Consider the following 24,633-nt stretch of genomic DNA (forward strand, 5'->3'; position numbering starts at 1 on the left):
TCCTATTTTCTAAATGAGAACTGAATGAACGTGAAACTTCAGAAGATTTGAGTGCAGTTATTACTCAGTGAAAAATCACCTGAAGGTTTGATAAGCAAATTGGGAAATATCTATATTGATTTCTTACCAGAGCCTCTTCCATTCTCATATTAGTGAAATAGAGTGGCAATGACATAAAACCAGACAGAAGATTACTTTTTCTGTCCTCTTGTCAAAACATGAGAAGTCCTTGCTTTTGCATTTGAATGGTAGGACTACCTGCTTACAGAAAGAAGCAAAATTCTTTTCCAATTTATTTCTGGAACCCCTAGTGTTTGGCAAGCCTTGTGCTCTCAGGCATATACACACAATTTTGACTTTTGGGTACAGACAGCTATTCAGACCGAGTGCAAAACTAACACTGCATTTTCCCATTTGATTTTATAACTATACTCTTTCACATAAACGACAGATAACGAGACCTTATAGAAACAGTATTAAATGTCCTTATTAACTATCATGATAGAATATCCATTACCTTCTTTGCTTTTAAAGTTTTTCTCCATAATGTAGAGAAAATGCCATCTGTCCAGTCATTTGTAGCAACATCAAGGGTACCAAACATCTGGGAAGCTGTGATTGCCTTTGGGTTCATTCTCATCTCTTTATGAGGTGCACCACAATCTGTCATTGCTTTCATCAAAATATTAATGCATTTTGTCTTTCCTGCACCAGTTGGACCTAGAGTCATCATACCTTAAAACAATATAAACATGGTTTAAAATGAAATCTCATGCTACCCTTTAATGACCCTTTGCATCAGTGATCCCCCTTTTTTTTTTTTTTAATCAAAAGCCAATACAAAAAAGATGTTTCTCACTCCACTTACTCTGTGTTGACTGAAATGGAATTTAAATATTATTAAAATGCCTCTAAAAAAGCCTGCCCTATAATGGCAGGCAAGCCTATGTGGGTCTGTATCCTCCCTCAGGCAGTTCTGTTCCTTTTTCTAATTGGAAAACACAACTGACTTTTGATGTTCACATACAGTGACATTGACACGACTGGTGGTAAACAAAAACAGTAATTTCTAAATGTGTTTAATGGGAAAGAGTAGTTCCCTATGATACACAAAACTAAGCTGATCTTTCTGAAGCAAATGAAACAAAAATATGCACCTGCATCCGTGCTGACATTTTAATACATTTTTTTAACATAAAAAAGTCAGCAGTAACTACACTTTTAATTTCATCAGTATATACACATATTGCCTGAGGAAAATAAGCCACATCTTCAACAACAAATTGAGTCTACAGTTGATAATCTTTAGTTGTATTTTCTAAATAAACTATTCAAGAGGCCGAGGGGCTGTACAAAAGCAGATGGAACTTTCAAAGTCATGGAGGGGAGCTAGATAACAACTCTTGTTAACCCTAGTGGCAACTGGACAACACAATCCTTATTTGGCTTTGGAAACCTCTTCAACAGAATTATGGAACAAACAATCAAAACCCAAGCTATAAACCTAATCTGATACAATGCAGACTGCCTGGTGTTTTCTCTAAAGTGAGCTGAATGTTAATTTAGTTAAATTTCCTTTATATTTTCTCCCTCACAGATTAAAAGTCCTAGGTTGGTAGAGTCTTGGGAAGAGGAGGAGAGCATTTCAAAAAGAGGGCATTTTTTTTTTCATTCAGCTATGAATGGTAAACATGCTTGTACTACTGTTTTTGGTATCCTTCCTAGGACAGGGTAAACTTTACTCATTACCCTTTTGTGGTCAACAAAAATGTATTCTAATGGAAGCATAGAATGCTTGAGGTTAGAAGGGATCTGTGGAGGCCATCTTGTCCAACCCCCCTGCTCAAGCAGGTGGAGCATTTCTCCTTGGTTGAAATGGTCAGATTTGAACACAACCAACACTTGGAATTCTAGTACATTCTTGATAGAATCTATTAAATTAAAGATTTGGGAGATTATTTTTGTAATCTTCTCAGCATCACAATTTCAGAATAACATTAACCATAAGCTTCATGACTGAACTCTGAGGGCAACAGTTGTTTTCAGAATACTGAACAAATTCGTCTGTCTCTGAATTGGGACATATACTCTACATTTTACCTTACTCTATAGAAATTTCAACCATGCTGAAGGCCACACCCATATTATCCATAAAAATGTAATACAACAAAGCTAAAATTTCACTATGTGTGCATTGCACAGCGAAAAAGAATCCTAACAGTTTCCTATCAAGATATCTACATAAGCTTTAAAAATGACATCTGTTCAATTTCAAAAGACATTTTTTGTGAAAATAATCTGCACTCTGTAGCAGATAATATAAAAAACTTCATTGCTTTTATGCAATCTTAAAACCTCATCTTGCATGCTAACCATGTCGGACTCGTTGAGTTTCATACAGCTGAATGAGTTTAAGAATCCACGGTGGATGATGAATAAGCCCTGCTTTCTCTGCCTGTTTCTGAATGGCTGACTGTAGTTCAGGATACCCAGCTTTATCCAGAGTAATTCCAGGGAAGAGGTCATTAATGAGACTCATAAATAAAGGTTCATCTTCATCCACCTGTCAGGGATAAAGTAGGGAGGAAATACATTATTTATTCAATTTATGAAATTATTATTACAGCTGTAAACAATCTTTAAGAATATGTCATTTAAAGGATGCCAGTATAACACTGTATCTTTTCCAAAGCAAATATTATGAGTCAGTTTTATTAAGTGAATTTCATACTTTGCAATCACAAGTAGCAATTTCTAAATTAAATACTTAAAGCTTATAAAAATGTTAACTTTATAATAGAGTTTGCATCAATATAAACTCACACATTTCTCCATTTGTTACACAAGTCAGCAAGATTTATTCAAATTGTACTTTCCCTTGGCTTTTTTTATGATCTTTTTCCTTCTGTAAATCACTGAAGCATGCCTATAGGTTTGAATGCATGTACCAATGTGCTGAATAGATTAACATCGAAGCAGAGTAATTGGTTCCATCACAAAACTGGCTGCCAGTGTAAATACATGGATTCTAGATATGCTATAACCTTTCAATTACAGCAATAGAAAGACAGACAAATACTTTAAATAGTAATAGCAAAAAAGATTACGCTATACAAGTAGGTGTTAGCTGCTACCAGTTACCTCACTCATTGCAATTCTTATGATGTTCTAAAAAGGCAACAGACTCCCAAGAAATGTATAAAATGAAATTCTGGATTAAGAAGGGTCTTTAAATTCTGGATTAAGAAGGATCTTCAATGACACTATTAAAAGCTAACACAATGTATTCTTCCTTTCTCTCTTTAGATGGGGCAGAAAGAAGAAAAAATAAAACGTAACTAGAGGACCAGGTTATGTCCTCTAGGATCTAATGGTATTTCTGACTATTTTTTCTATTTTCTCACTTAATGTTTCTGATGTATTTTAATTTCTTTCAGAAATAAATAGTGCTTTCACCATAACCATATTCTGATAAAAATTTAAAACTGCAGTAAAAAAAAGCAAAGAAATGTATCCAACTGCTGAAGAAAAAGAGCTTTTCAAAGTGCATAATAAATACACTTTACAAATGCAAATAAAGTACTCTTTTGGGAAAGTTACCACTGTTACAATACCAATTTGGAGAGGTTCATGTCCCGCAGAACTCTCATCACGACGGTTTTCTCTGGTTCTTTGGGATTAGATCTTTTCACTGCTCCAAGCGTTCTTAAAACTGACAGGATATTTCTTAGTCCAAAGTCATAGTGAACCTCAAAATAATACATAAGCACAATTGGTACCACAACAATTAAAGACTTTAAAATCAAGAAAGGGCTGATGACTATGGTAACTAAAGAAATGACTAGGCTATTGAACTTTTAAATATAAGGAATTTCACAGCTCTTTATCATTTCAACTGGAGCTCCAGTTCTGTTGCTATCATATCCTGAAAATATTTTCCAGTGTTGTAAGTCCATGACTGGCATGTCATCCTTTTGGTGGTAGACTACCACTTTTACAAGTCACCTGTAACAAAGCTGCTGCTTCTATCATTTTCATAAATTCATAATATGCCAAATGCACAAACAGTAAAGCACACATCTTCGGACTACCCTCTGTTACCTGATCACTGTTACTATCTTCATATATGGTACAAGGATTGGTAACTAAAAGAGTCTATCTCTTGCTGATGTAAAAAGAACATACTGAAAATTATACAAGTACAATATTTTATATGTAAGCCCATCTTATCCTGTACATAATAGCATTCCTTTCTGTGGATGGTTTCATAACAATTAAGGTATCTTCTTCTCAAATAAGGTATCTTCTGATCTACATGCAATTATTTGTAATGGTAGATTCACAACTCCTATCACGGATAGACTGGAATAATACATTGAGCACTACTCAAAATTTTCAGCATAAGTAGCTTATTGATTACGTTTCCAGGTGATACCAAGCTGGTAAACTAGACCATGACTACAGTTCAAAATGACCAAGAGAAATTCAATAAATGATCTGGGCTGGGCAGCCAAACTCCACCTCAGACACTCTCTCATTCCCCTTCCTCAAAGGGAAAGGGGGAGAAAATACAATGAAGAGGGCTTAGGGGTTGAGATAAGGACAGGGAGATCACTCACGTATTACTGTCATGGGCAAAAAAAAAACCTCAGCATAGGGAGATTAATGTAGTTTATTGCCTATCACTAACAGACTAGAGCAGTGAGAACTAAAAGCAAACTAAAAGCACCTTCCCCCCATCCACCCTCTTCTATGTCCCCCTCCCAAGCAGCTCAGGTGAACAGGGAATGGGGGCTGCTGCCAATCCCTGATGCTTTGTCTCTGCCACTCCTTCACGGTCACTCCCTGCCCCTGCTCCACACGGGGTCCTTCCCACGGGATGCCGTCCTTCCCGAACTGAGCCTGCGGGGGCTGCCCACAGGCAGCAGCTCTTCAAGAACTGCTCCCACACGGCTCCGTACCACGGGGTCCATTCCCCAGGAGCAAACTGCTCCAGCACGGGTCCCCCACAGGCGGCAGCTCCCCCCAGACCCCCTGCTCCTGCGTGGGCTCCTCTCCACGGGCTGCAGCTCCGGCCCGGGGCCTGCTCCTGCAGGGGCTCTCCATGGGCCGCAGCCTCCTCCAGGCCACATCCACCTGCTCCACCGGGGGCTCCTCCACGGGCTGCAGCGTGGAGATCTGCTCCATGTGGGACCCATGGGCTGCAGGGGGACAGCCTGCTCCACCAGGGGCCTCTCCACAGGCCGCAGGGGAACTTCTGCTGCGTGCCTGGGGCACCTCCTGCCCTCCTGCTGCACTCACCTTGGAGGCTGCAGGGCTGTTCTCACTCCTCTCTCCCAAATACTGTTGCACAGCAGTTTTCTGTTTCCCCTTCTTCAATCTGCTCTCCCAGAGGCCCAACCAGCCTCACTCCCTGGCTCATCTCTGGCCAGCATTGGGTCCCTTTTGGAGCCAGCTGGAGCTGGCTCTGATCTGATACGGGGCAGCCGCTGAGCTCTGCTCACAGAGGCCACCACTGCAGCCCCTCTGCCACCAAAACGTTGCCATGTAAACCCAATACAGTAGGATGAATTTAAGTAAAGAGAAAAATACTACACAGGTAGAAATACCCAAATGCAAAAATATAAAAGAGGAGCAACTCTTCTTTATTGAAATGAAAAATGAGTCAGGTGCAGAAAGCTTTTGAGAAAAGCATCTGCCATTGGACTGAAACCCCAAACTCACCAGTGACATAAATCTGCAATTATAGAAGACAATAAAAATGCAAGTGGCTTTTTTAGGACAGTTGAAAAGACTTTTCCATTGTGGTTGGCACTTTCATACTATGCCAAAAGTTGGATTCCATACTTGAAGATGAACCTTACTGAAGAGAATCTGGAAAATAAAGATAGCTGCTAACTAGAAAACATGCTGTAACAGGAAGTAAAACAAAGTTGGCTTTAGAAGTAGAAAGGGTAAATATGGAGGTTACAGTAATGGATGAGTTACAGTAAGTCTTTGACATGCAAAAAAATCCTGCAAAGAGGAAGGCAGAAGGAATAGAAAGGAAAAGAAGCAATTTATTTAGTTACAGCATGGGAAATTCTTCAAGTCAACTTCAGGGAAAACAATATGACCATAAAGAAAATCAAACTTTGGAACAGGCTGCCTGGGAAAGCTCAGGCATCTGTCAATGCAAAATGTTAAGGAGATTCATAAACATTTACAGCAAATTATTTAGCTAAGAATTGATTTTTCCTCCAGGCAGGTATATAGATGATCCCTCATGGCTCTGTCCAGCCTCATTTTCTATGATTCCAGCAGGCGCCAAGTTGTTACCAGTTTACAAACTTAGATGTGAATATTCAACCAGATACTGCCAAGAATCTTATTTGCATACAGCAACATTAAGACAAAAAGGTTTAATAAATTCCTGTGAAGTTTGGAAGACAGATTACATGTTTATGATGAAGTCTGGTATCATTTGATAAATGATAGGTCTTAGTGATCTTTTTGTTTTTTCTCCATGTTTGTCAGCTATCATTGACATTGGAATGAGTCCAGCAGAGAATAAGGACAAGAGACAATGGTCAAAATTAGTAACAGAGGAAATTTCAATGGAAAATAGTGCCTGTGCCTTAGCATAATTTCCAGGAGGATCTGCTCCATGGTCTTGCCAGGCCCAGAAGTGAGACTGACTGGCCTGTAGCTCCCTGGGTCTTCCTTTTTTCCCTTCTTATAAACGGGGGTTATGTTTCCCCTCTTCCAGTCAGTGGGATCTTCACCAGACTGTCACAGCTTCTCAAATATGATGGACAGTGTCTTAGCAACTACATCTGCCAGTTTTCTCAGGACCCATGAATGTACCTCATCAGGTCCCACGGACTTGTGCACATTTAGGCTCCTTAGATGGTCTCGAACCTGATCATCTCCTACAGTGGGTGGTCCATCATTCTTCAAGTCCCTGCCTTTGCCTTCTGGGGCCTGGGTTACGTGGCTAGAGCTCTTGCCAGTGAAGACTGAGGCAAAAAAGTCATTAAGTACCTGCCTTCTCCATATTCCATGTGAGCAGGTCTCCCATTTCCTTCTGCAGAGGGCCCACAGTTTCCTTAGTCCTCCTTTGATCACTGATGTACCTACAGAGCCTTTCTTGTTGCCCTTGATGTCCCTGGTGAAATTTAATTCTAATAGGTCTGGCAGCACTCAGTAAGACAGTGCCTTCTAGGCACTCTTCAGTTATTTACAATTCTTACACTGACTCTCCAATATATCTAGTCTTCCTAAAGTAAGGAGACTGAAAAACCTGTCCTCTACAAAGTTCTGTAGAGCTCTGTACACAGTTGCTCATATCTTCACCATTATCTGTACTGTGTTTTAAAATTAAGAATTAATTTTAAACTTCCTTTACTGTACAAATTAGTTTGAAAAATAAAAATAACATTATGATTTCAAATTCTGTTGCTGGAACTTGAAACTGAAAACCCTATAAATGACTAGGTTCCCAAGTGTCAAAATAATTATATATCTTATGAAAGTGTATTCTCTACATTCCCTTCTAGTGACAGCATGTGGTTGAACAAATATTTATTTTACCTGTTTAGATAACTGCTCTTCACAGAGTTTGTAGAGTGTGTAAAATTTTTGACTAAGGATTTGGTTGTCTCGGAAACCAGCACTTGCCAGCTTGACTCGCATAATAATGCCACGGTCAGGCACCATCATAGCAACTGTGCGAAACTGAATCTTCAGATTTTCTGGAAGTTCCTGTCGTCCTGCATAGCCCGGGTTCTGAAAAATGCAAAATGTAAAATAAAATATTACTTAATGATAGCAGGATAGGAAGGCTTATATTTTCTGATAATTATTTGGCAAACACAGGAGCACATGCTAGATTACAGTGGATAACTAAAGAGCGTCACAATTATACATCACTACTAAGTTGTCCAAATACTGCAGTTCATGAAGTATGTGGTATCACACGTGGTATTTTGAGATGCCCAAGACACACAGGCATAAACAGACAACCACTTACAGTTCTTGTTGGAGCTGTTTTAAAAAAATTAGTTCCTCAGGGTCTTGATAGTGTTCCAGTGCTGAAGGTTATTGCCCCTTGTGAGCATTATCCAGCCCAAAGTCAGTCAAGCAGTACAAGCCACTACTGCATTTAATTTAAATTAATCAATCTGACCTTTCACTGAAGATGTCTAAGTCACTCATATGACTACCACATGGATCAGTTGTGACAACAGTAGTCTCTGGCTATGCAGTGATAGCTTCTTAAACTCTTCCAGCTGTTTTTACACTGAATTTTCACTGGCATTGGTACACTACTATTTAATTTATCCTTTTTTTACAAATTAGATTGACAACATTAACAGCTTTTCAAAGACAGGAAACCTTACAATAAAGAAAAATATTTCAGTTTTGAATTTTACATGTGTAGCCTACAGCTAAAGAGGAGGAGATACAAAGATGCTTTTAGAGTACTCTTCCACTTTCCTGCTTCTTTGCCTCCTTCACTGACAGAAACAGTCCACAGACACCAAAGATAAATCTCTGGGAGGTCAGTGAACCAGAGTGAAGGTGACTTCCTTCATCCTGTCATACAGAAGGACTGAGGTCAAAAATTCTTCACAGGTGGTAAAATACCGACCAGAACACCTACAGTAGTCCTTCCAATAGTCAACTACTACTGTTTCATTTTGACAGACTTTGACTAAAAATATGAGATGGTTGGATTTAATCTCAACATGTGAAATACTGAACAAAAAAATAAAATATGTAGTTAATGATGACTGCATATATCAAGTCCTAGGTTCCAGTTAAAAATATGGGCAAGAGAAAATATCATTATCATTTGAACAAATTGTTGTTCAAATTCTATTCACTGTGCTCTAACAGACAGTTCCAGCAATTTGAACAAGGATACTTCTACGGGCAATGAAATGGGAAAGATTGTCCATACTGGTGCTATTTACACACATACATACCATAGTCAGAAATATGCCAAATTCTCTGTCCATGTCAACAACATCACCATCAGTGAAAATGAACTGAGGTTTCTTATTTTTCTTACACTGAAGTACAATGTATATCTGCTGAGCAGCTACTGATAAAACTGGAAGTTCAATGCGGTTAAATTCATCAAAGCAACCCCATGCACCTGACTGGGCTAAACCTAAAAAGGCAACAAGGAAAATATTTGGTTAAACACTGTGTGTCAGATCAAACAAGAAGAATTTATGTATATATAAACTATATATATAGCATATCAGATTCTTTATAACATAACAGGAGAAAAAGAGTATAAACACAGAGTAAAATGAGGAGTAAAAACTCAAAATAAATTAGGACGTGCATTAACAACACTGAGAAAAAGAATTATCCCTTGTAAGAAAGATGTATAAAATTCTTCTCAAAGAATCCTACACTTCTGCAGTAACCATAAGGAGGAAATCATTCAGTAATATTGTATATAGTACCTACCATCAAAAACATGTATATAGCATGGAAACTTATCTATGTACGGAGTGAAATTGTCAAAGATAAGCTCAGGAGACACCTACTTAATGCAAAGCACAGGATCAAATTCAGAAATTGATACATTTGTGGAAGCACCATTGTATCTTTTTATAGCAGTTAATTCATAGGTTAAAAATAGTTGGAGAATAGTATTCTGCTGTTCAAGAGAGAGGAATCTGAATTCACGCAACTATCATTTGTAACAGGCCATGGAGTTCTAGACAGATATTAGTATCCATAAACATCATGAAACTAATGTCTTCTGGAGGGTCAAACACTCCTTCTGTGTCATGTTTGAAGGATTGAAATGGGAGAGTCAACAGTAGCAACTTTCCTGAAAGGTAATGGGAAAGCTGTGTAATCTCCTTCACTTCCACATCCACTCCACAAGAGACAAAAGCTAGCACGTCTATGCAAGAATTGCAGTCTTCTTTCTCAAAGCCCACAGCTGACTACTATTTCTGTTGCCTGGATCCAGCAAGGTCCTGGATGAGCACCTTAACTGGTGCTACAAACAAATATTCAGAGGTGCTTAATTCATCCCACTGGCCTAGTGGAGCTTAGTTTGGCTTAAGCCATTTGAAGACAATTCCAAATATATAGGTACTATAAAATAAATTGAATGTAACATTGCACAAAACTTTCAGCTGTCTTACTGGGCCTACTGCTCAAATTCATTTTTGATTAAAGTGAACCCCAATACAGAATTTTTATCATGGAGCTGCCCTAGTCTTGCTGCTCCCTTGCAAAAAAATTTTATGTTTTTCAAATGCATTTGGTTCCTTTTGTTACATATACTGCATGGCTATTAGGACACAGACTGGGAAAAAAATAAAATAAAAGTGGTTTTGCTACTTTATTTAATAAACAGCAATATCTACTCTTAGGGATATAGCAAGGAAAAGCCCTAAAGCTGAACATTCTTTAACAAAGAGACTCTGTTCCATATCATAATATCTCCTACACTTATTACTTGTATATCAAATGTATTTTTTGAAATTGCTTTCTCTAAAGGATGATTTCAGTTCTAGCTAAGCAATTTTTCCTTGGGGAAGGAAGAATATCACTTGTTCTGTAATGCCACCTGCTGCACGGCATTGGGAAACCTGACTCTCAGGCAAGGTCAATATCCCCCAGTTTTGAATTAATTCAGTTCTTGCAAAATTATTTCCCTTTGGCAGTGAAGATGGAAAGACAGACAAAAAGAAAGAAAGAGAACATACATAAGCGTACCACCACACACACACAAGCAAAGGCACAGCAAGCAAACTGTCAGCTGCGTAACAGCTTAGAGACAATTTAATTTTGTTGTGCACTGTCATATTGTGCATAAGGAAAAGGGAATAGAAAGGGAAAGGGAAAAGCTGTATGTAATCCTGCTTTTTTCTCACTCACAAAAGACACCCAACTAAAAGCTGAAACTTTTGACCTTGACTGAAAAGTATTCCTACACACAGCTAGTTCAGTCTCTAGCTGAGAAATGTTCCTGCATTTGTTTGTTATTATATAAATGAGCAGCTTTACATAGCTCATGACCTCTAGGAGACTATTTTCTCTTTTGATATGCAATGATCTGGCCTTGGTCAGATACATAGTATTTACCTCTGGTAAGGACTACAATAATATGTTCAGCACAGAAGTCATCAGCTTCTAGGAAACTTTAGCCCACATCCCAGCGTGACTTAATGGGATACTGTGAAAACTGTTTTCTGCTCCCACTGCTCATCAGAGTACCACAGGAGCCAGCTTCAGCCTCACCCAAGGCAGTGAATGCCTGTATTCACCTAAAAAGATCAAAACTAAACCTTAAGATTAACTAAAAGGCTAACTTATGCTTAAAATGAAGACTGTGATGAAACACTTCATCCCTGTGGCACAGCAGAACTTCTGTTAGAAGAGTGGACTCTTTATGGGACCAGCTCAGGACCAGGGAATAGACTCTTACAATGGCTAAGGACAGTCACTGGCTCTACCATCTGCAACTCCCAAATAGCAGCTGTGCTACCACAGATTCCTGATATGGAAATGATATGGTTGCTCTAGCAGGGAGCACTTTATCCTCTCTTTCTGTAGGAGTGTCTTCTTGACTGTTTAAGAGAGAGAGAGAGACTAAGAGATACCAGCACCTTTTCAAAGCTCCATGTATCTCTTCTGTCATGGATCATGGTTCAGAGGAATAGGGGATGGAGGCTGGCTGAGGCAAACAAAGCAAGAATGGAAATATTTTTTTTATTTATGTTCACATTCTTATAAATGGTACTAATGTCTTGAATGTTCAGTTACTGAGAAGAAGGGCATTCTGCAGAATGCACAGAGAGACAGACAAACTTCAGAGAGATATTTGAGAGATATGAGAGATATTTGGTAAACTGGTGGGGTTTTTTTCCTTCTTTCTATGTTCTACTTGTTCCCATTTTCCTCTTTTTAATATATCCATTACAGAAAATTAACAAGTTAATGAGGCCCAAAAGGAATGAGGAACAAAAGGATTAGGAAGAAGAACAGTGATATTATTATTTGATATAAAAATGTCAAGGGAGAGCTAAATACCCTCCCTTATGGCTGGGATAGTGGCATAAAAAAAAACAGTAAAAAGGATGAAAAGGAAAAAGGAAACGAGGACAGAGATATGAAACAGCCTCCAAGAACATGAAACAAACACAAACAAACAAACAAAAAAATGGAAAGCATGGGGAAAAAAAGAGAGAAAGAGAAACAATCAAACATCTGGAAAAGTTGATAAGCATGCATCTGGAAATGTGAGAAAACAGGGAAGAAAATATCCCTAAATAACTAATGAAGAGACAAAAACTGATGACTGTAAAATGAAAAAACAGATTATTTCTTACCTTTATAGATACGGCCCAATCCTCTGTAGTCCATTTGGTCTGAACAATTGAAAACAACAACATACTTTCCCAAGCATTTTCCCATGTCTTTAGTTGTCTCTGTTTTCCCTGTCCCTGCAGGCCCTGCAGGTGCACCACCCATACTCATGCCCAGGGCCTGTGCCAGAGTGATGTAACACCTGGAGACAGAACAAGCAGCTTTTTACTAGGACAGACAATGATCAGACAAGGGGAGTGGTTTTAAACTGAAAGAGGGGAGATTTAGATGAGATGTAAGGACCAAATTCTTCACTCTGAGGGTGGTGAGGCACTGGCACAGGTTGCCCAGAGAAGCTGTGGATGCCCCAGCCCTGGAGGTGTTCAGCGCCAGGCTGGACGGGGCTTTGGGCAACCTGGTCTGGTGGGAGGTGTCCCTGCACATGGCAGGGGGGTTGGAACTGGGTGGGCTTTAAGGTCCCTTCCAACCCAAGCTGTTCTATGATTCTGTGATTAATGCTCTTCTTCTATTAATTACTTTGAGGTCCCTTTTGTAACCACAGCATTTGTATTCTATAGAGCTGAGGGAAGGGGGCAGAAATACTTGTTTTTCCTTGTGGTAAGTACTGGGTTGACATCCCCAAAGTTAGGTCACAGCCTCCCCAAATGGCATGGAGACTACTGAAGGGGGAAAGAAGGCTACTGTTCTAACCTACAATGCTCCAAAATCCCAGCAAGCAAGTCCAACAATTTTAACCCTGTTAAACCTCAATAGCTTTATGATATGTCTGGGGAGAGAAAATGGGCACTGAAAAAGAAACAAATGGCAACATCTTGTATAACTTCCTATAAAGTAATACAGTGCTCATTCTAACACTGGCAGTAATAATGCTTTATTACCTTATTACACTGTAATCAGTAACAGGCTCTCAGTTAACACTGAAAAAATACAGTTCGTAACAGTTCTGTTGCTGAAACTGAGTTAAGGACAAAATCCATACATGGCAAAAGTCCTAAGAAAGAAAACAGCACTTGCATTTCTTTTTATTTTAACTGCCATGACATGGTCTGTGTCTGACACGATGCTTAGAAACATTCAATTTCAGTCGCACCATCCTAATGTAGTATATTTCTTATGTGCTTCAGGAATCTTTCTGACCACAAGGTCATTAGCCAAACAGCACTCAGCTCCAAGGTGATTAATGGAAAGCACAAATACTATTATTTGAAAATTGTCAGAGGCTCATACAAGTCCATATGGCAGCATTAAAGTATTAAAAAGGAAAAGCCTATAATGGGAATAAATTCTGTTCTCACACAATACTACTTAGGTACATAGGTTTCCCATGCCAACACTAAAAAATATCCCTGCTTCAAAAACTCTTTCAGTATGTGACAGTAGAGAGCCACCAATCTCTGCAGCTCTGCTTGAATCTTATAGGTTTGGCCAAGAACAGATAGATACCTGTGGGGTTTATTTTGCTATTGTTACAGCTTAAGCTCATGCCAAAGACTCACTTTCTTCAAAAATGCCATCCTCTGCTAGTTTTCAATCTATGTGACGTTGCATCTTGAACTAATCCCTAGCCAATCAGGCTGCATTTTAATTCTGTGAACAAATTTTGAATGACTACATTTTCTTGATACTGTCTCTCTTGGTGGGCAAAAATGTTGTCTCCGTAGTCGTGCTGCCATACCCACTAATCAAGTGCATGTTTACTGCTGCAAACATATCTCTATCTAGCATAGGAATAATAAGGTACATTACATAGAATTTGGCAGATGCGTGTTATATATTAAAAGCTAGGTATCCAAGCACAGGGCTTTGGCTCTCTAAATAGCTCACTGGGCAAAATTTTGGTTCAGAAATTGGCAAAAGTCTGAAATTTCACTAGTAAATAAAATCTTGTGATACAGAGAGTGCAAAGATAATTCCAGCATTAATTCAACAGCCTGCAGCCATTCTTCACACAACAAACAACTGAACATGCACAGAATTTTGACACTCCTACTCACACTTAACAAATTTTGGCATCACGAATACAGCTGACCCTTGCCTAGGTGAAGAACTACCCAATACTTCAGGAAAATATGAATATAATGGAGTTTGTACTGTGCTGTATAACTCTCCAGCAATAAAAGGTTCTTAAATTTTGTGTTCAAAACTTTTTGTTTGTTTGTTTTTGATTTTTCTGTTTGCAGTCCACGGACCTTGCTTTAAACCATACTTGTACTAGTTATTCAAGGCAATGTCCTGAGTTACTGTCTTTTTCCTCTGGGGTGACTTCAAATGAATTATTTGCCATAACCCCAAATTCAAATGCAACTATTAGCTTACTGAAAGCAGCAACATACTGTTCTGTAGATCCACTTTGCTTAGGGGTTGCAGTGTATGACATTCAGCTATGGTCGACTTGAGCACAAGTAAGCTTTCAATACCTACCACAGTACACACAGCCCAAACAAACATTCAGAGAAAAGTCAGGGTCCCTCCATGGGGTGCCTGTTTTCTCTGAATCAACATATAAGCACTGGCCTCTGCTGTTCGGCATCAATATTGCAGCACTATACTGCAAACCAAAGAATTCTGACTCTCATGGAAGTTAAAGGAAATAAGTCTTCGCTTCAAGTACTATATACTGCCATCTTTTTATAGTTACCTGTCAGTTAAAGGAGTTATAACAAGTCTATCTGTACACCCTAAATATTCATTGCAGTAGGTGAACTCTACATCAGTGATTTGGATAACACATTTATCCAAGTCTTCGAGAAAATAAAATCGAGACTGTTTTTGCCATTCAAAATCAGATGGAGATTTAACATTCATACGGACCTACAATAGAAGAGAAATATTAATACAGAAAGAGTATAACAAATTCATCTTAAATTCTGTTCTCTCTACACAAGAAAAGTCTGCTATGCATAAATTCAAGAGATCAAAGAATGAGCAGAAAATTAGTCAGGATTCAAGACATCCAGTATTCTTTTCAAACCTCGTTGTATGACTTAGTCTGATCCTTTTTAATCTTTTTGATCACTCTGATTTTCCTCTGAATTGTGTACAGAAAATGTGGATTTTGTTGTAGAAAGACATTGAAGAACAAGGATGGTAAGCTTCATAAAAAGCTAAGCAAAATATTGGTTACACTGCATGATGCCACTACTCACGGAAATATTAAATGTTAGACAAAGATGGAATGCATTCTACACGTCTATGTACTTCTTTGTTGGGATGTATTCTTCTGTATGAAGTTGCCACATGTTTAGAACTGTAGTAGATTAATAGATCTTGGTTCATTATATTTGACACATGATCTCAAAACCATTGTTTTCTTACAAAATACGTGGTTGTTGGCATTGCAGATATACTTCAAGGGGAAGGAGAGATTATGGTTTCCCAACCACTTCCCCATACTTTCTCTTAATCACAAAAAAAAAAAAAAAAAAAAAAATTTGCAGGGAATAGAATGTTTTAACAGAATGAGATAATATTAGGTGAATCAATTAAGGATCCTTGCCTTGGATTTCTCCCTGATTTTTTATTTTACATATAGACCCTTTAAAATTAGCCCATTTTCTGTGATTCAATTTCATTATAATATGACATTACATTAATTCATAATGAAATGTCCGATTAAGAAACTAATTATGAAAATCAAAAATTATGGGCACAGGATAAAACCACTTGCTTAACTTAGAACCTGGCAGTTTTCTTTCCAACTTCTAGTATTTCTTTATGGTTTTCTTTCTTTACACATGCATTTATCTTCCTAAAGTACACACACAAATTAAACAGTGTTGTATTGAATTACTAACCTTTACATACTGCAAGCTTTTTGAAAGTTATTTTACTCCCATTTTTATAATTGTAGTTTCATATATTGAAAAAGCTTATCTAAAGGAAATTTCATGCAACCCAATTATAAAAATAAAACAAAGCATTTTAATATCTATTCTGGGTATTGTTGCTATCCATTTCAAACGTGAAACCTCACTGCTTTAATCTTTAAATAACTATTACCTTAAATCAACGCAGAGGCCAGACTGGAAAACATACAATTGATAGCAATACTAAAGGGACATTTTTTTCTTTTTTACATTTCATTTAAATAATTTATTAAATTTTCAATTTGTGAGAATATCTTAATTCTAAAAATTTAAGCTTTTTGCCCACAACAAATTTTTGTGTATCAACAACCATTTTAAAAACTGAAAAGCAGTAAATCTGAATCCATGAACTTATCTATAATTCACCCTTATCTCTGCATGACATCTATATGAAATGAAACTGAATAGAACAGATATGCTATATCACAGCACTAATATCAGAGTTACTCAAAGAGAATACATTGTAAGATTTGTTTATAAATTATATGCACAAAAGCTTCCATAAAGAAAGTCCCTTAAAGGTTTTCAAAAACTTACCAAATCATCAAAGATATCCTTCTGGTGTACATGAATAGTGATTAAAGTTTCATATTTTGTGCGCTCCATTCTTGTCAGATTGTGTGTTGTCATATCAATCAAATCATTTAAAAGCTCCAAAAACTTCTGATTTGTTGTGTGCATTACCTTTTCCATATAGCAAGAACAGTCATATTAATATAAAAATAATTTGTTTTTCCAGTGTTTAGAAAAAAAATCTGCAAACATCCGGGCCCATGAAATCTATGATTTGTTTTGTATTTATTAGGTTTAGGATCCTAAATTTGGATATGCAGGGTGCCTTCTGTACACACATTCCTAGCCCAACAAAGTACGATGTCATTATATATCTGGGTGAACAGGTCACATGAGATTTTATTCCAAGATTAGTGTTCCCTCTACTATATATTACAACTTCAGATGATTGCATCCCTGTGTTTTTTCAGAATCGTAAGCCTTTGGTTTTGGATATTAAACATCAGCCTGACAAGTATCTACTCTGCAGGGAGGGCACAGGAACCTAGAGATCTATCTCATACTCTAACCAGAGAAGAAGAAAAATATACTGTAACCTTAAATGCCAATGCTGAAATAATAATTTCTTATGTGGTACCAGACTCTGTTACAAAATTCCACAAAATACAAAATGACTATGCAATACTGATTTAGGTAAGCTGTGTCAGCCTCTGTCAGTGATTTTCCTGGTACACAATAAATCATAAAGCGCAGAGGTGTCAGAAAGGGCAGTTCATATTCATTCCTGTTTCAAGTATGTGAGAGAACAATCACACAAGCTTTCTGTGAATATATGCAAACCCTAAAACTCCCCTTGTTTGCTCAGAAAAAAAACTGCTAAAAACAGTCCAAAAGTAACGGAGCAGTATAGAATCTCCCTACCCCTCAAAAATACATGGCGTTTGTCCAAAAATCTTCTAGGCGATGTGAAAGAATCTGAGTCTAGTTAGTATTAAAAACTGGTCTGCACCCTTTTTAAACTTTGTGCGATACAGAAAAGGAGACTCTAAATGGTCTTCTTCACAGTCTAGAGTCTTTGTTTTAATTGACTCTGAAAGCACAACAAAGTACCTTTCTCCTCCATTTTCCTTTATGATAGTATGGTGTTACTATTTCTTAGTCTCATTTCACTGTATATTCCTGATTAATAGTAATTTGTAACTCTTTAGTTCATATCCTCTCCTTCCTATTTCAGAGAGTCAGTGTTATTACATTAGTAACACCTTGCTGTTAACAAGATTATCTTTGAGTGTTTGAGATGAAATCAGCATCTCTTCAAATAGCTTCTATTCTTTCCCTTCCCTAAAAAAAAAAAAAAAAGCTCACCAACTGCAGATTCTAATACACTCTGTTACAGTAGAACAAAGCCCATAAAGTACAAATATTTCTCCAAATATGGGGAGCTCTTATTTCTTTCCAAATCTGATTTTGGGAAAGTAATAGGATGAGATTCCCTGTATTCCCAAACTGACAAATTAGCTCTTCTCAAGATTAATGTGCTGTCAAAACAACAGAGAAAATCACAGGATTAGAAACAATTATAAAGCATATGCTGGGGGATTTGTGACCTCTTAACACTTTTAATTATTTTGTTTTCCTGTTAGTTAATTTCTTATTCTGGTTACTTAAATTGTATTTTTTGCTTTTTCCTACAAATTACTTTATTTTTTCACAATATATACTGATCCAAACAATATTTTTAATTAATCCCCAGAGATTCATTAAATACTACCTTTTTGTCTGTTTTGGTACTGTTCAGTGCATTCTCTGCATCTCTGGTCCAGATCATTTGAATTCCCAGAAGTCCTATTTGTGCAGGAAACATTGCCTGAAAATCATACAGTTTAAATCCTGAGTCGCTAATGGCCACTGATGCCTCTCTAATGATAGTGTGGATTGTCTTCCTAATCCCATTCAGCAGCTGACCTAACCAGAATTCCACATTGCCCTGAAATAAACAAGAAAATACTTTTAAAGAATTAGTTTATGAATAATTCACAAGGAGAAACAGCCCTGTGTGACTTCTTTTTTCCAGTCCTTCAAACTCCCATTCCCCACTTTGCTATTCTCTTTGCTTTTTTATGTTATTCTCTAATCTAAAAGATTCCTGTCCTCCTGCTCCACTGCATTTCTGTGTGCCCTTATAGTGATGGATTTAGCACTTCATATCAGCACTGATGGAAAAAACCGCTAAAGTAATTGTTACAGAATGACACAAGAGTCCTGTCCTTTCCGGCCTTGATTATGCTGTTCACATTGGAAGTTTTTCATTCGGCTAGTCAAATTGTAACATGATGCAACACTGTTGGTCACTACAACATAAATCTACTTTAAATCAAGTCATGAAAAAGTGTAGTTTATACTGCTGTTACCTGAGCTATAACTGGTTCGATAATATTGACCTGTTCTCCTTCTTGAGATTCAAATAACAAAATCTGGTCGTAGTTTTTTTTCATTAAATCCAACTCGGTTAACATTGTCAAACAAACTTAATAAATGTGCCTACAATAGAATCAGAAAAAAAAAAAGAAAAAAAAAAAAGTTGCATAAACTGATATGATATGGCATTCTTACTCTACCTTTAAATTATGTATTAGACCCTTCTGTAGGTTTTCCACAAGTGAAAAAAATTAATTCAACTAAATAACAAAATCCTCCATGGTACTCACTCACTAATATTGACTGTATGAACATTATTGCTTTATTACTTATACCTGAATAGTATGGGAATCAGATGCTTGACCAAGGATTTCCAGAAGAGCAGGGTCAGATACAAAAAAAATCTTGGAAATATTAACCGTTTTTTTTTCTAAATACCCAGTCAGGGATTTCTGACAGATTTCCAATTGTTCCAGCAAATGTGGCAATAGCTGTGACAAAGTCTCATCTCCAACACAGCACTGTACAATGTTTGACGTTTCATGGGCTCTCTGCATAATTTTCTGCCATGATTTGTCAATGTTCTGAAATCTTCTGGCTTCCTGGAGTACGTGAAAAATACATTAGTTCTTCCTCGTGTTTGTCAATTTCTAAAAATCAAATAATTCCATCAGGCAAGGTAACAGTTTAATATTTCCTCTGCAGCTCAAGTCTTTTTTTCTTTTTTTTTTTTTTTTGCTAATATATGAATATTTATAGGTATGCTTACAATAATCAGTTTTTATATGATGAGAGTTCAAATTGCAAGAGAAGGAGTCCACCAGGATAGCTCTGGAAATGTCTTTTTCTTTATGCTGAGCACCAAAAAATTGTCCATATAAAAGGATTCCAATGCACCTTGCAACAGAAAACTCAAACAGCAACCTTCTCACAAATGAGTCTTCCTAATAGCAGCACACAACATAGTGTAATGCAGTAAGGGCTGCTCCACACAGGTTATGAGGAGTGACTTAGTAGTAATACTTTACAAACAAGAACTGTATAAACAGCCTGCGACTGCTGCACTAATGAGGTGTTGTAGGTGATGGGAGACAAATTCTCAACTACTGAGAGCTGGAAAGTAAATATTTTTCTACTCCAGATACAGTGACTTTAAAAGTCTTCTCCTACAACAGATGAAATGTTAACAAGGTCATAAATAATCAGAGACCTAAAAGCATGGAGCACCCAAAACAGGTCTTCCCCACAGTTTTTCCTCTCCTTCAAGCCAAACAATCCCAGCTTGTTGAATCTTTTCTTGTGTATCATGGATAGCTCCTCATTCTTATCTCTCTCAAATTTGTCTGTGTGTTTCTTTAGCCAAAAATGAGTAAAATATTCTTGCTATCAGTTATTTCTGTTCATGCATTTCACTTTTCTGCCTGTATGTTACAGAGCAACAATCAAAAACTAATTTCCTGATAGTACTATGAGAGTGTCAAAAGCCTATCAAGATATATAGCAACTACTTTTATTCCTCTATCCACAAAGCTTGCTGTTGACACTAAAAATAAGCTAGATTTTTTTGATATGTTTTGCTCCTAATAAAACCATACCAACTGTTATTAATCTCCTTGTTAACTTTCAGATGCTTACAGACCACTTGTTTTTTTGTTGCAGTATTCATGCAGGAATTGCAATTAAGCCCGCCAAATCTATGATTAATTCTCCACCAAGCTTCTCCTCTTCCTACTTCTCCTCCTTCTTTAAAGGCAGTAATCACATTTGTTTTTTTCCAGAATAGTGGTTCATGTATCATCCTTGTTAGAAGTAGTTTCAGCAATAAGCTAATACATCACTTGTTCTGTGGTATTTGTTCATCTGCAGAAACTGCTTATTGATTTTCTGATAAACATTAAAATATAAACACATCTCATGAACTAAAACAAAAAAAATCGTATTATCTTACTTAACAGTTAAGAAAGCTTTACTTAGGTTACAAAAATTAATGTTACTTTTGGAAATTGTAAGCCTTTAATTATAAACAGTGTGGCCTGAAATAAATTTGTATTTAATAATTTCCAAATCATCTTGGTTTTGTTAAGATATAGAACTGATTGATCCTTCATGGAGGGTGCTGAACTGTGGTGTGTTGAAATGATATGAAAGCCTCTCATTAGGAGAGGCAACAGAGAAGATGACTTGTTCTAGTATTTCTCTCTTGCAGGAAGTCAGAGCATTTCTTAAATCTTTCGCAGCTGCCTTCATGGAAGGCCAAAACTGCCTTTTGAAGAGACTGCAATAGTTCACACAGATTAAAATACATATAGCTGCCCAAGTCTCACAGCATCTCTTTGTGGGACTTAGTTATACTGTGTCCTAGGAAGTACAGAACATACAGAAAGTTGCATTATTATTTAACTTAGAGCCTACTAATATGCACATAGGGAGACAGGAACATTTACATATATGGAAGACATGATAAACCAGTTTTGTACCATTAAGTAGTACTGAACCCTGTGCTATCATACGATTCACTAATAATGCAAGCTGACAAGGACAGTTGAGCCTGAATTATAAACAATCTTGTTCCTTTAGGTTTCACTAAGTTCAATGCAGTTCAACCAGACAGACCTCAGTTTGGCAAAACTGCTTCTGAAGTGCCTGTGCATAACCCACAAACCTTTATTATTATATGCCTTTTTAAGTAAATTCTGTGATGTGGCTAATCTCTTGTTATAACATACTGCCATTGACATATTATCATAATTCAGCATACCTGAGGTAGTTGTTTTGCAATGTCTCCAGCAATAAACACAGCTTCAAGGTAAATCCAGAGGTTTTGTACAGCAATCCAGTTTTCAATTATTTCTGCAGTGTTGGCCAACTTCTGGACCCACTGTTGTATAGCGGACTTAAAAGGTGCATTATACCTGTATAAACAACAATTAAAGGGAACAAACAAACAAACCCCTTAGATGATAATTGTTTACTTTTGGTTTTGAATAGATTTACACAATACGTGCATATATTAACTTTTGTACCTGTTGCTCATGAGTGACCCCAATATCATCAGGCTGTCTTCCACCAAGGCTATTTTCTCTAATATATCTGATCCTTTCAGAAGGAGTTCTCCTCGTGCTTTGAATTGGCCAAAACTGAAAGTATGAGTACTCCATTCACTGATGACATGCTTCAATTTTGCTTCAATATCCTTTTCTTTAACAGCGCTGATGCATATATCCTATGTAAAATTAAACTAGTAATTGGTATTCCTCTGAGGCTAGCATAATGCACACTCTTAAAGGCAATTAAAATTCATTAGCTAGATCCAGATTTCAGTGTGAGCTCTAGCTAATGGAAATATACATCAAAACATCTCAAAATTATTATGTTATACCACTAGATTTTATTACAGAATTATTTGTAAATGAAATAGTTTATGGGCACTCAGTCACCTTACACTTTTGAAAATTCACCAACTCAGTAAATCTGCAGGCAGAACTTACCTCTCTGCGCGTATTAAAATTTGAAGTCCAATATATCCACTGAGGGGGGTTAGGGAACATTCGCATTACCAGTCAAAACTAGTAAACAGTCTAAGAACAGACTGTGGAGGCAACATGACTGTCTGCTACCTCTTGAAGACCATGAGGACAGGAATATCATAAAATTGGCTATTGCATCAGAAAGAAAAAGAGCAGCTACTCAGACTGGACTACCCCAAGTTCAGGTTCAGGAGTATACTAGATGCCATCACAGGCTTAAAATCTTCCTCTGAATGTAAGGCTATCACTCTGAACCTTTTAAAAGGCTTAAATTCTTGCCTGGAAGCTGGATACAGCTGAGATTTGATTTTTCATGTTTCTGTCTTAGAAGTGTACGTCCTTTGTGGAACTAGATAAATCAGCTCACTACCATGGAGAGACCACAGGTTTAGCAAACAGATTCACAACGAAACTGAAGTTTGAAACAGCTGGGTCTTTCCTTCTTTATTTTTAGTTATTCTTTATGCTTGCAAAAGGTAACAATAGCATAAAGCCGTACTATTGTCCCCAAAATGGAGGGGCAATGTCTCTGTAGTATGTGCATGTTACATAAGCTTTCTCATTCCTATGTGCTTGTGTGAAGAGTCAGTTTTAAATATAAAATAACCCTACTCTCCTTTAATACTTTTTAAGGATTTAATTAATAAAATGTCTCACTTCTACAACATTCCAAGGATTTCAAGCATTTAACAGGATCAGATTTATGACGACTATTTTTTTTTTCTCTGATGAAACACTTAAAAAGAAGAAAAAAATATATAAGTAGGCAAACCCTAAAACAGAAGTATGACAGAATCGCACTACTCTTAAAATAACAAAATTCCTTCTAGGGAGGGATTAGTGTAAAACCAGTTATTCATTTAACCGTTCTCCAGGATAAAAGGAAACAAACTAATCATAACTGCTGATATCAGCTACCAAACCCCATTCTTCAAAAGAATTCTCCAACAAAAGTCAAATTTGTTTAGGTTACAAAGCTCACTAGAAACAGGATTCCAAAAGTACGGAGTTCCAGATCACAAGATAATCATTAAAAACAAAGAGAAGAGAATATATACCTCAATATCTTCTTTATATTTCAGTAAAGAGGCATCCATTATGTTTTTCAAAGAGAAGTTTTCAGAGTCAACATCAAAGTGATGTCCAGTTACTTGTGCAATTCTTTCCCAGTGTCGTGACATCATTGCCTAGAAAAGTCCATAGGAATTAGGAAAGGTTTTTAAAATCTAATATTTTTAAGATGAGAATGATCAGATACTTCTTCAATATATCTGTTAAACAAATAAAGGAGCCTGGATTTCCCCTCTACTGAAAGCATTACTAGTTCTCCTAGTCACACCATGAAGTTTTTGTTTTACTTTTCTGTAACTAATGGTAACTAGATTTTTGCCACAAATAAAGCTGTTTTAATCTGTAAAAATAATCGTGGAAAGCCTCCTGTAGTCATAAAAGTTTTTCAAGTGAATTTTATCTCCAAATTATTATGCCAAACGTACTTTGTTTGCCATCATTTCAAGCAATGGACAGCTTTCTGCAAAGTTATCAATTTTCATTTTTAGGTCTTGAAATGCTTGCCGTTCCTTCAGTGCTTTAGGTAACTTACGGATTCTATAAAATAAACATAAAAGAAGAAATCATTGATTTTTCATAACCACAATACAATATTTAATAATAGAATATATTTTCATTTTTCAACCAGTGGACCCATAAAGAAAAATCCAGTTACAAGCTCACAACATAAAATATAGCCGATTATTTCTGACTGCAGGCATGGAACACTGCTAAAGACAGTAAAAACCACACTTGAACAGTTTGGTTTCCATTTCAGTTTACATTAAAAAAGTTAATTTTATGCGCAAACCTATATCTGAACTTAAGCCTTTGCAGTATCATTGCCTTATGAAAAAATTTGAAAATACACCCAATTTTGTAAAGGGAAAAAATGGATTAAACAATGTATT

At 36.9% G+C, this 24,633-nt stretch overlaps 1 protein-coding gene across 1 annotated transcript in view; it reads right to left on the bottom strand.

Moving 5' to 3' along the window:
- LOC121066050 (dynein heavy chain 5, axonemal-like) overlaps positions 1-24,633 on the bottom strand; it is a 149,051-nt gene that overhangs the window by 81,138 nt on the left and 43,280 nt on the right. The window contains 16 exon segments of the mRNA XM_040549372.1: positions 518-735; positions 2,374-2,563; positions 3,615-3,749; positions 7,573-7,767; positions 8,970-9,157; positions 12,351-12,529; positions 14,987-15,159; positions 16,752-16,898; positions 18,499-18,714; positions 19,139-19,210; positions 19,212-19,268; positions 19,481-19,747; positions 21,904-22,057; positions 22,169-22,368; positions 23,731-23,859; positions 24,169-24,280. Of these exon segments, the coding sequence (XP_040405306.1) occupies positions 518-735; positions 2,374-2,563; positions 3,615-3,749; positions 7,573-7,767; positions 8,970-9,157; positions 12,351-12,529; positions 14,987-15,159; positions 16,752-16,898; positions 18,499-18,714; positions 19,139-19,210; positions 19,212-19,268; positions 19,481-19,747; positions 21,904-22,057; positions 22,169-22,368; positions 23,731-23,859; positions 24,169-24,280 (2,632 nt within the window).

Source organism: Cygnus olor, chromosome 2 (genome assembly GCF_009769625.2).
Source record: "Cygnus olor isolate bCygOlo1 chromosome 2, bCygOlo1.pri.v2, whole genome shotgun sequence".
NCBI lineage: Eukaryota > Metazoa > Chordata > Aves > Anseriformes > Anatidae > Cygnus > Cygnus olor.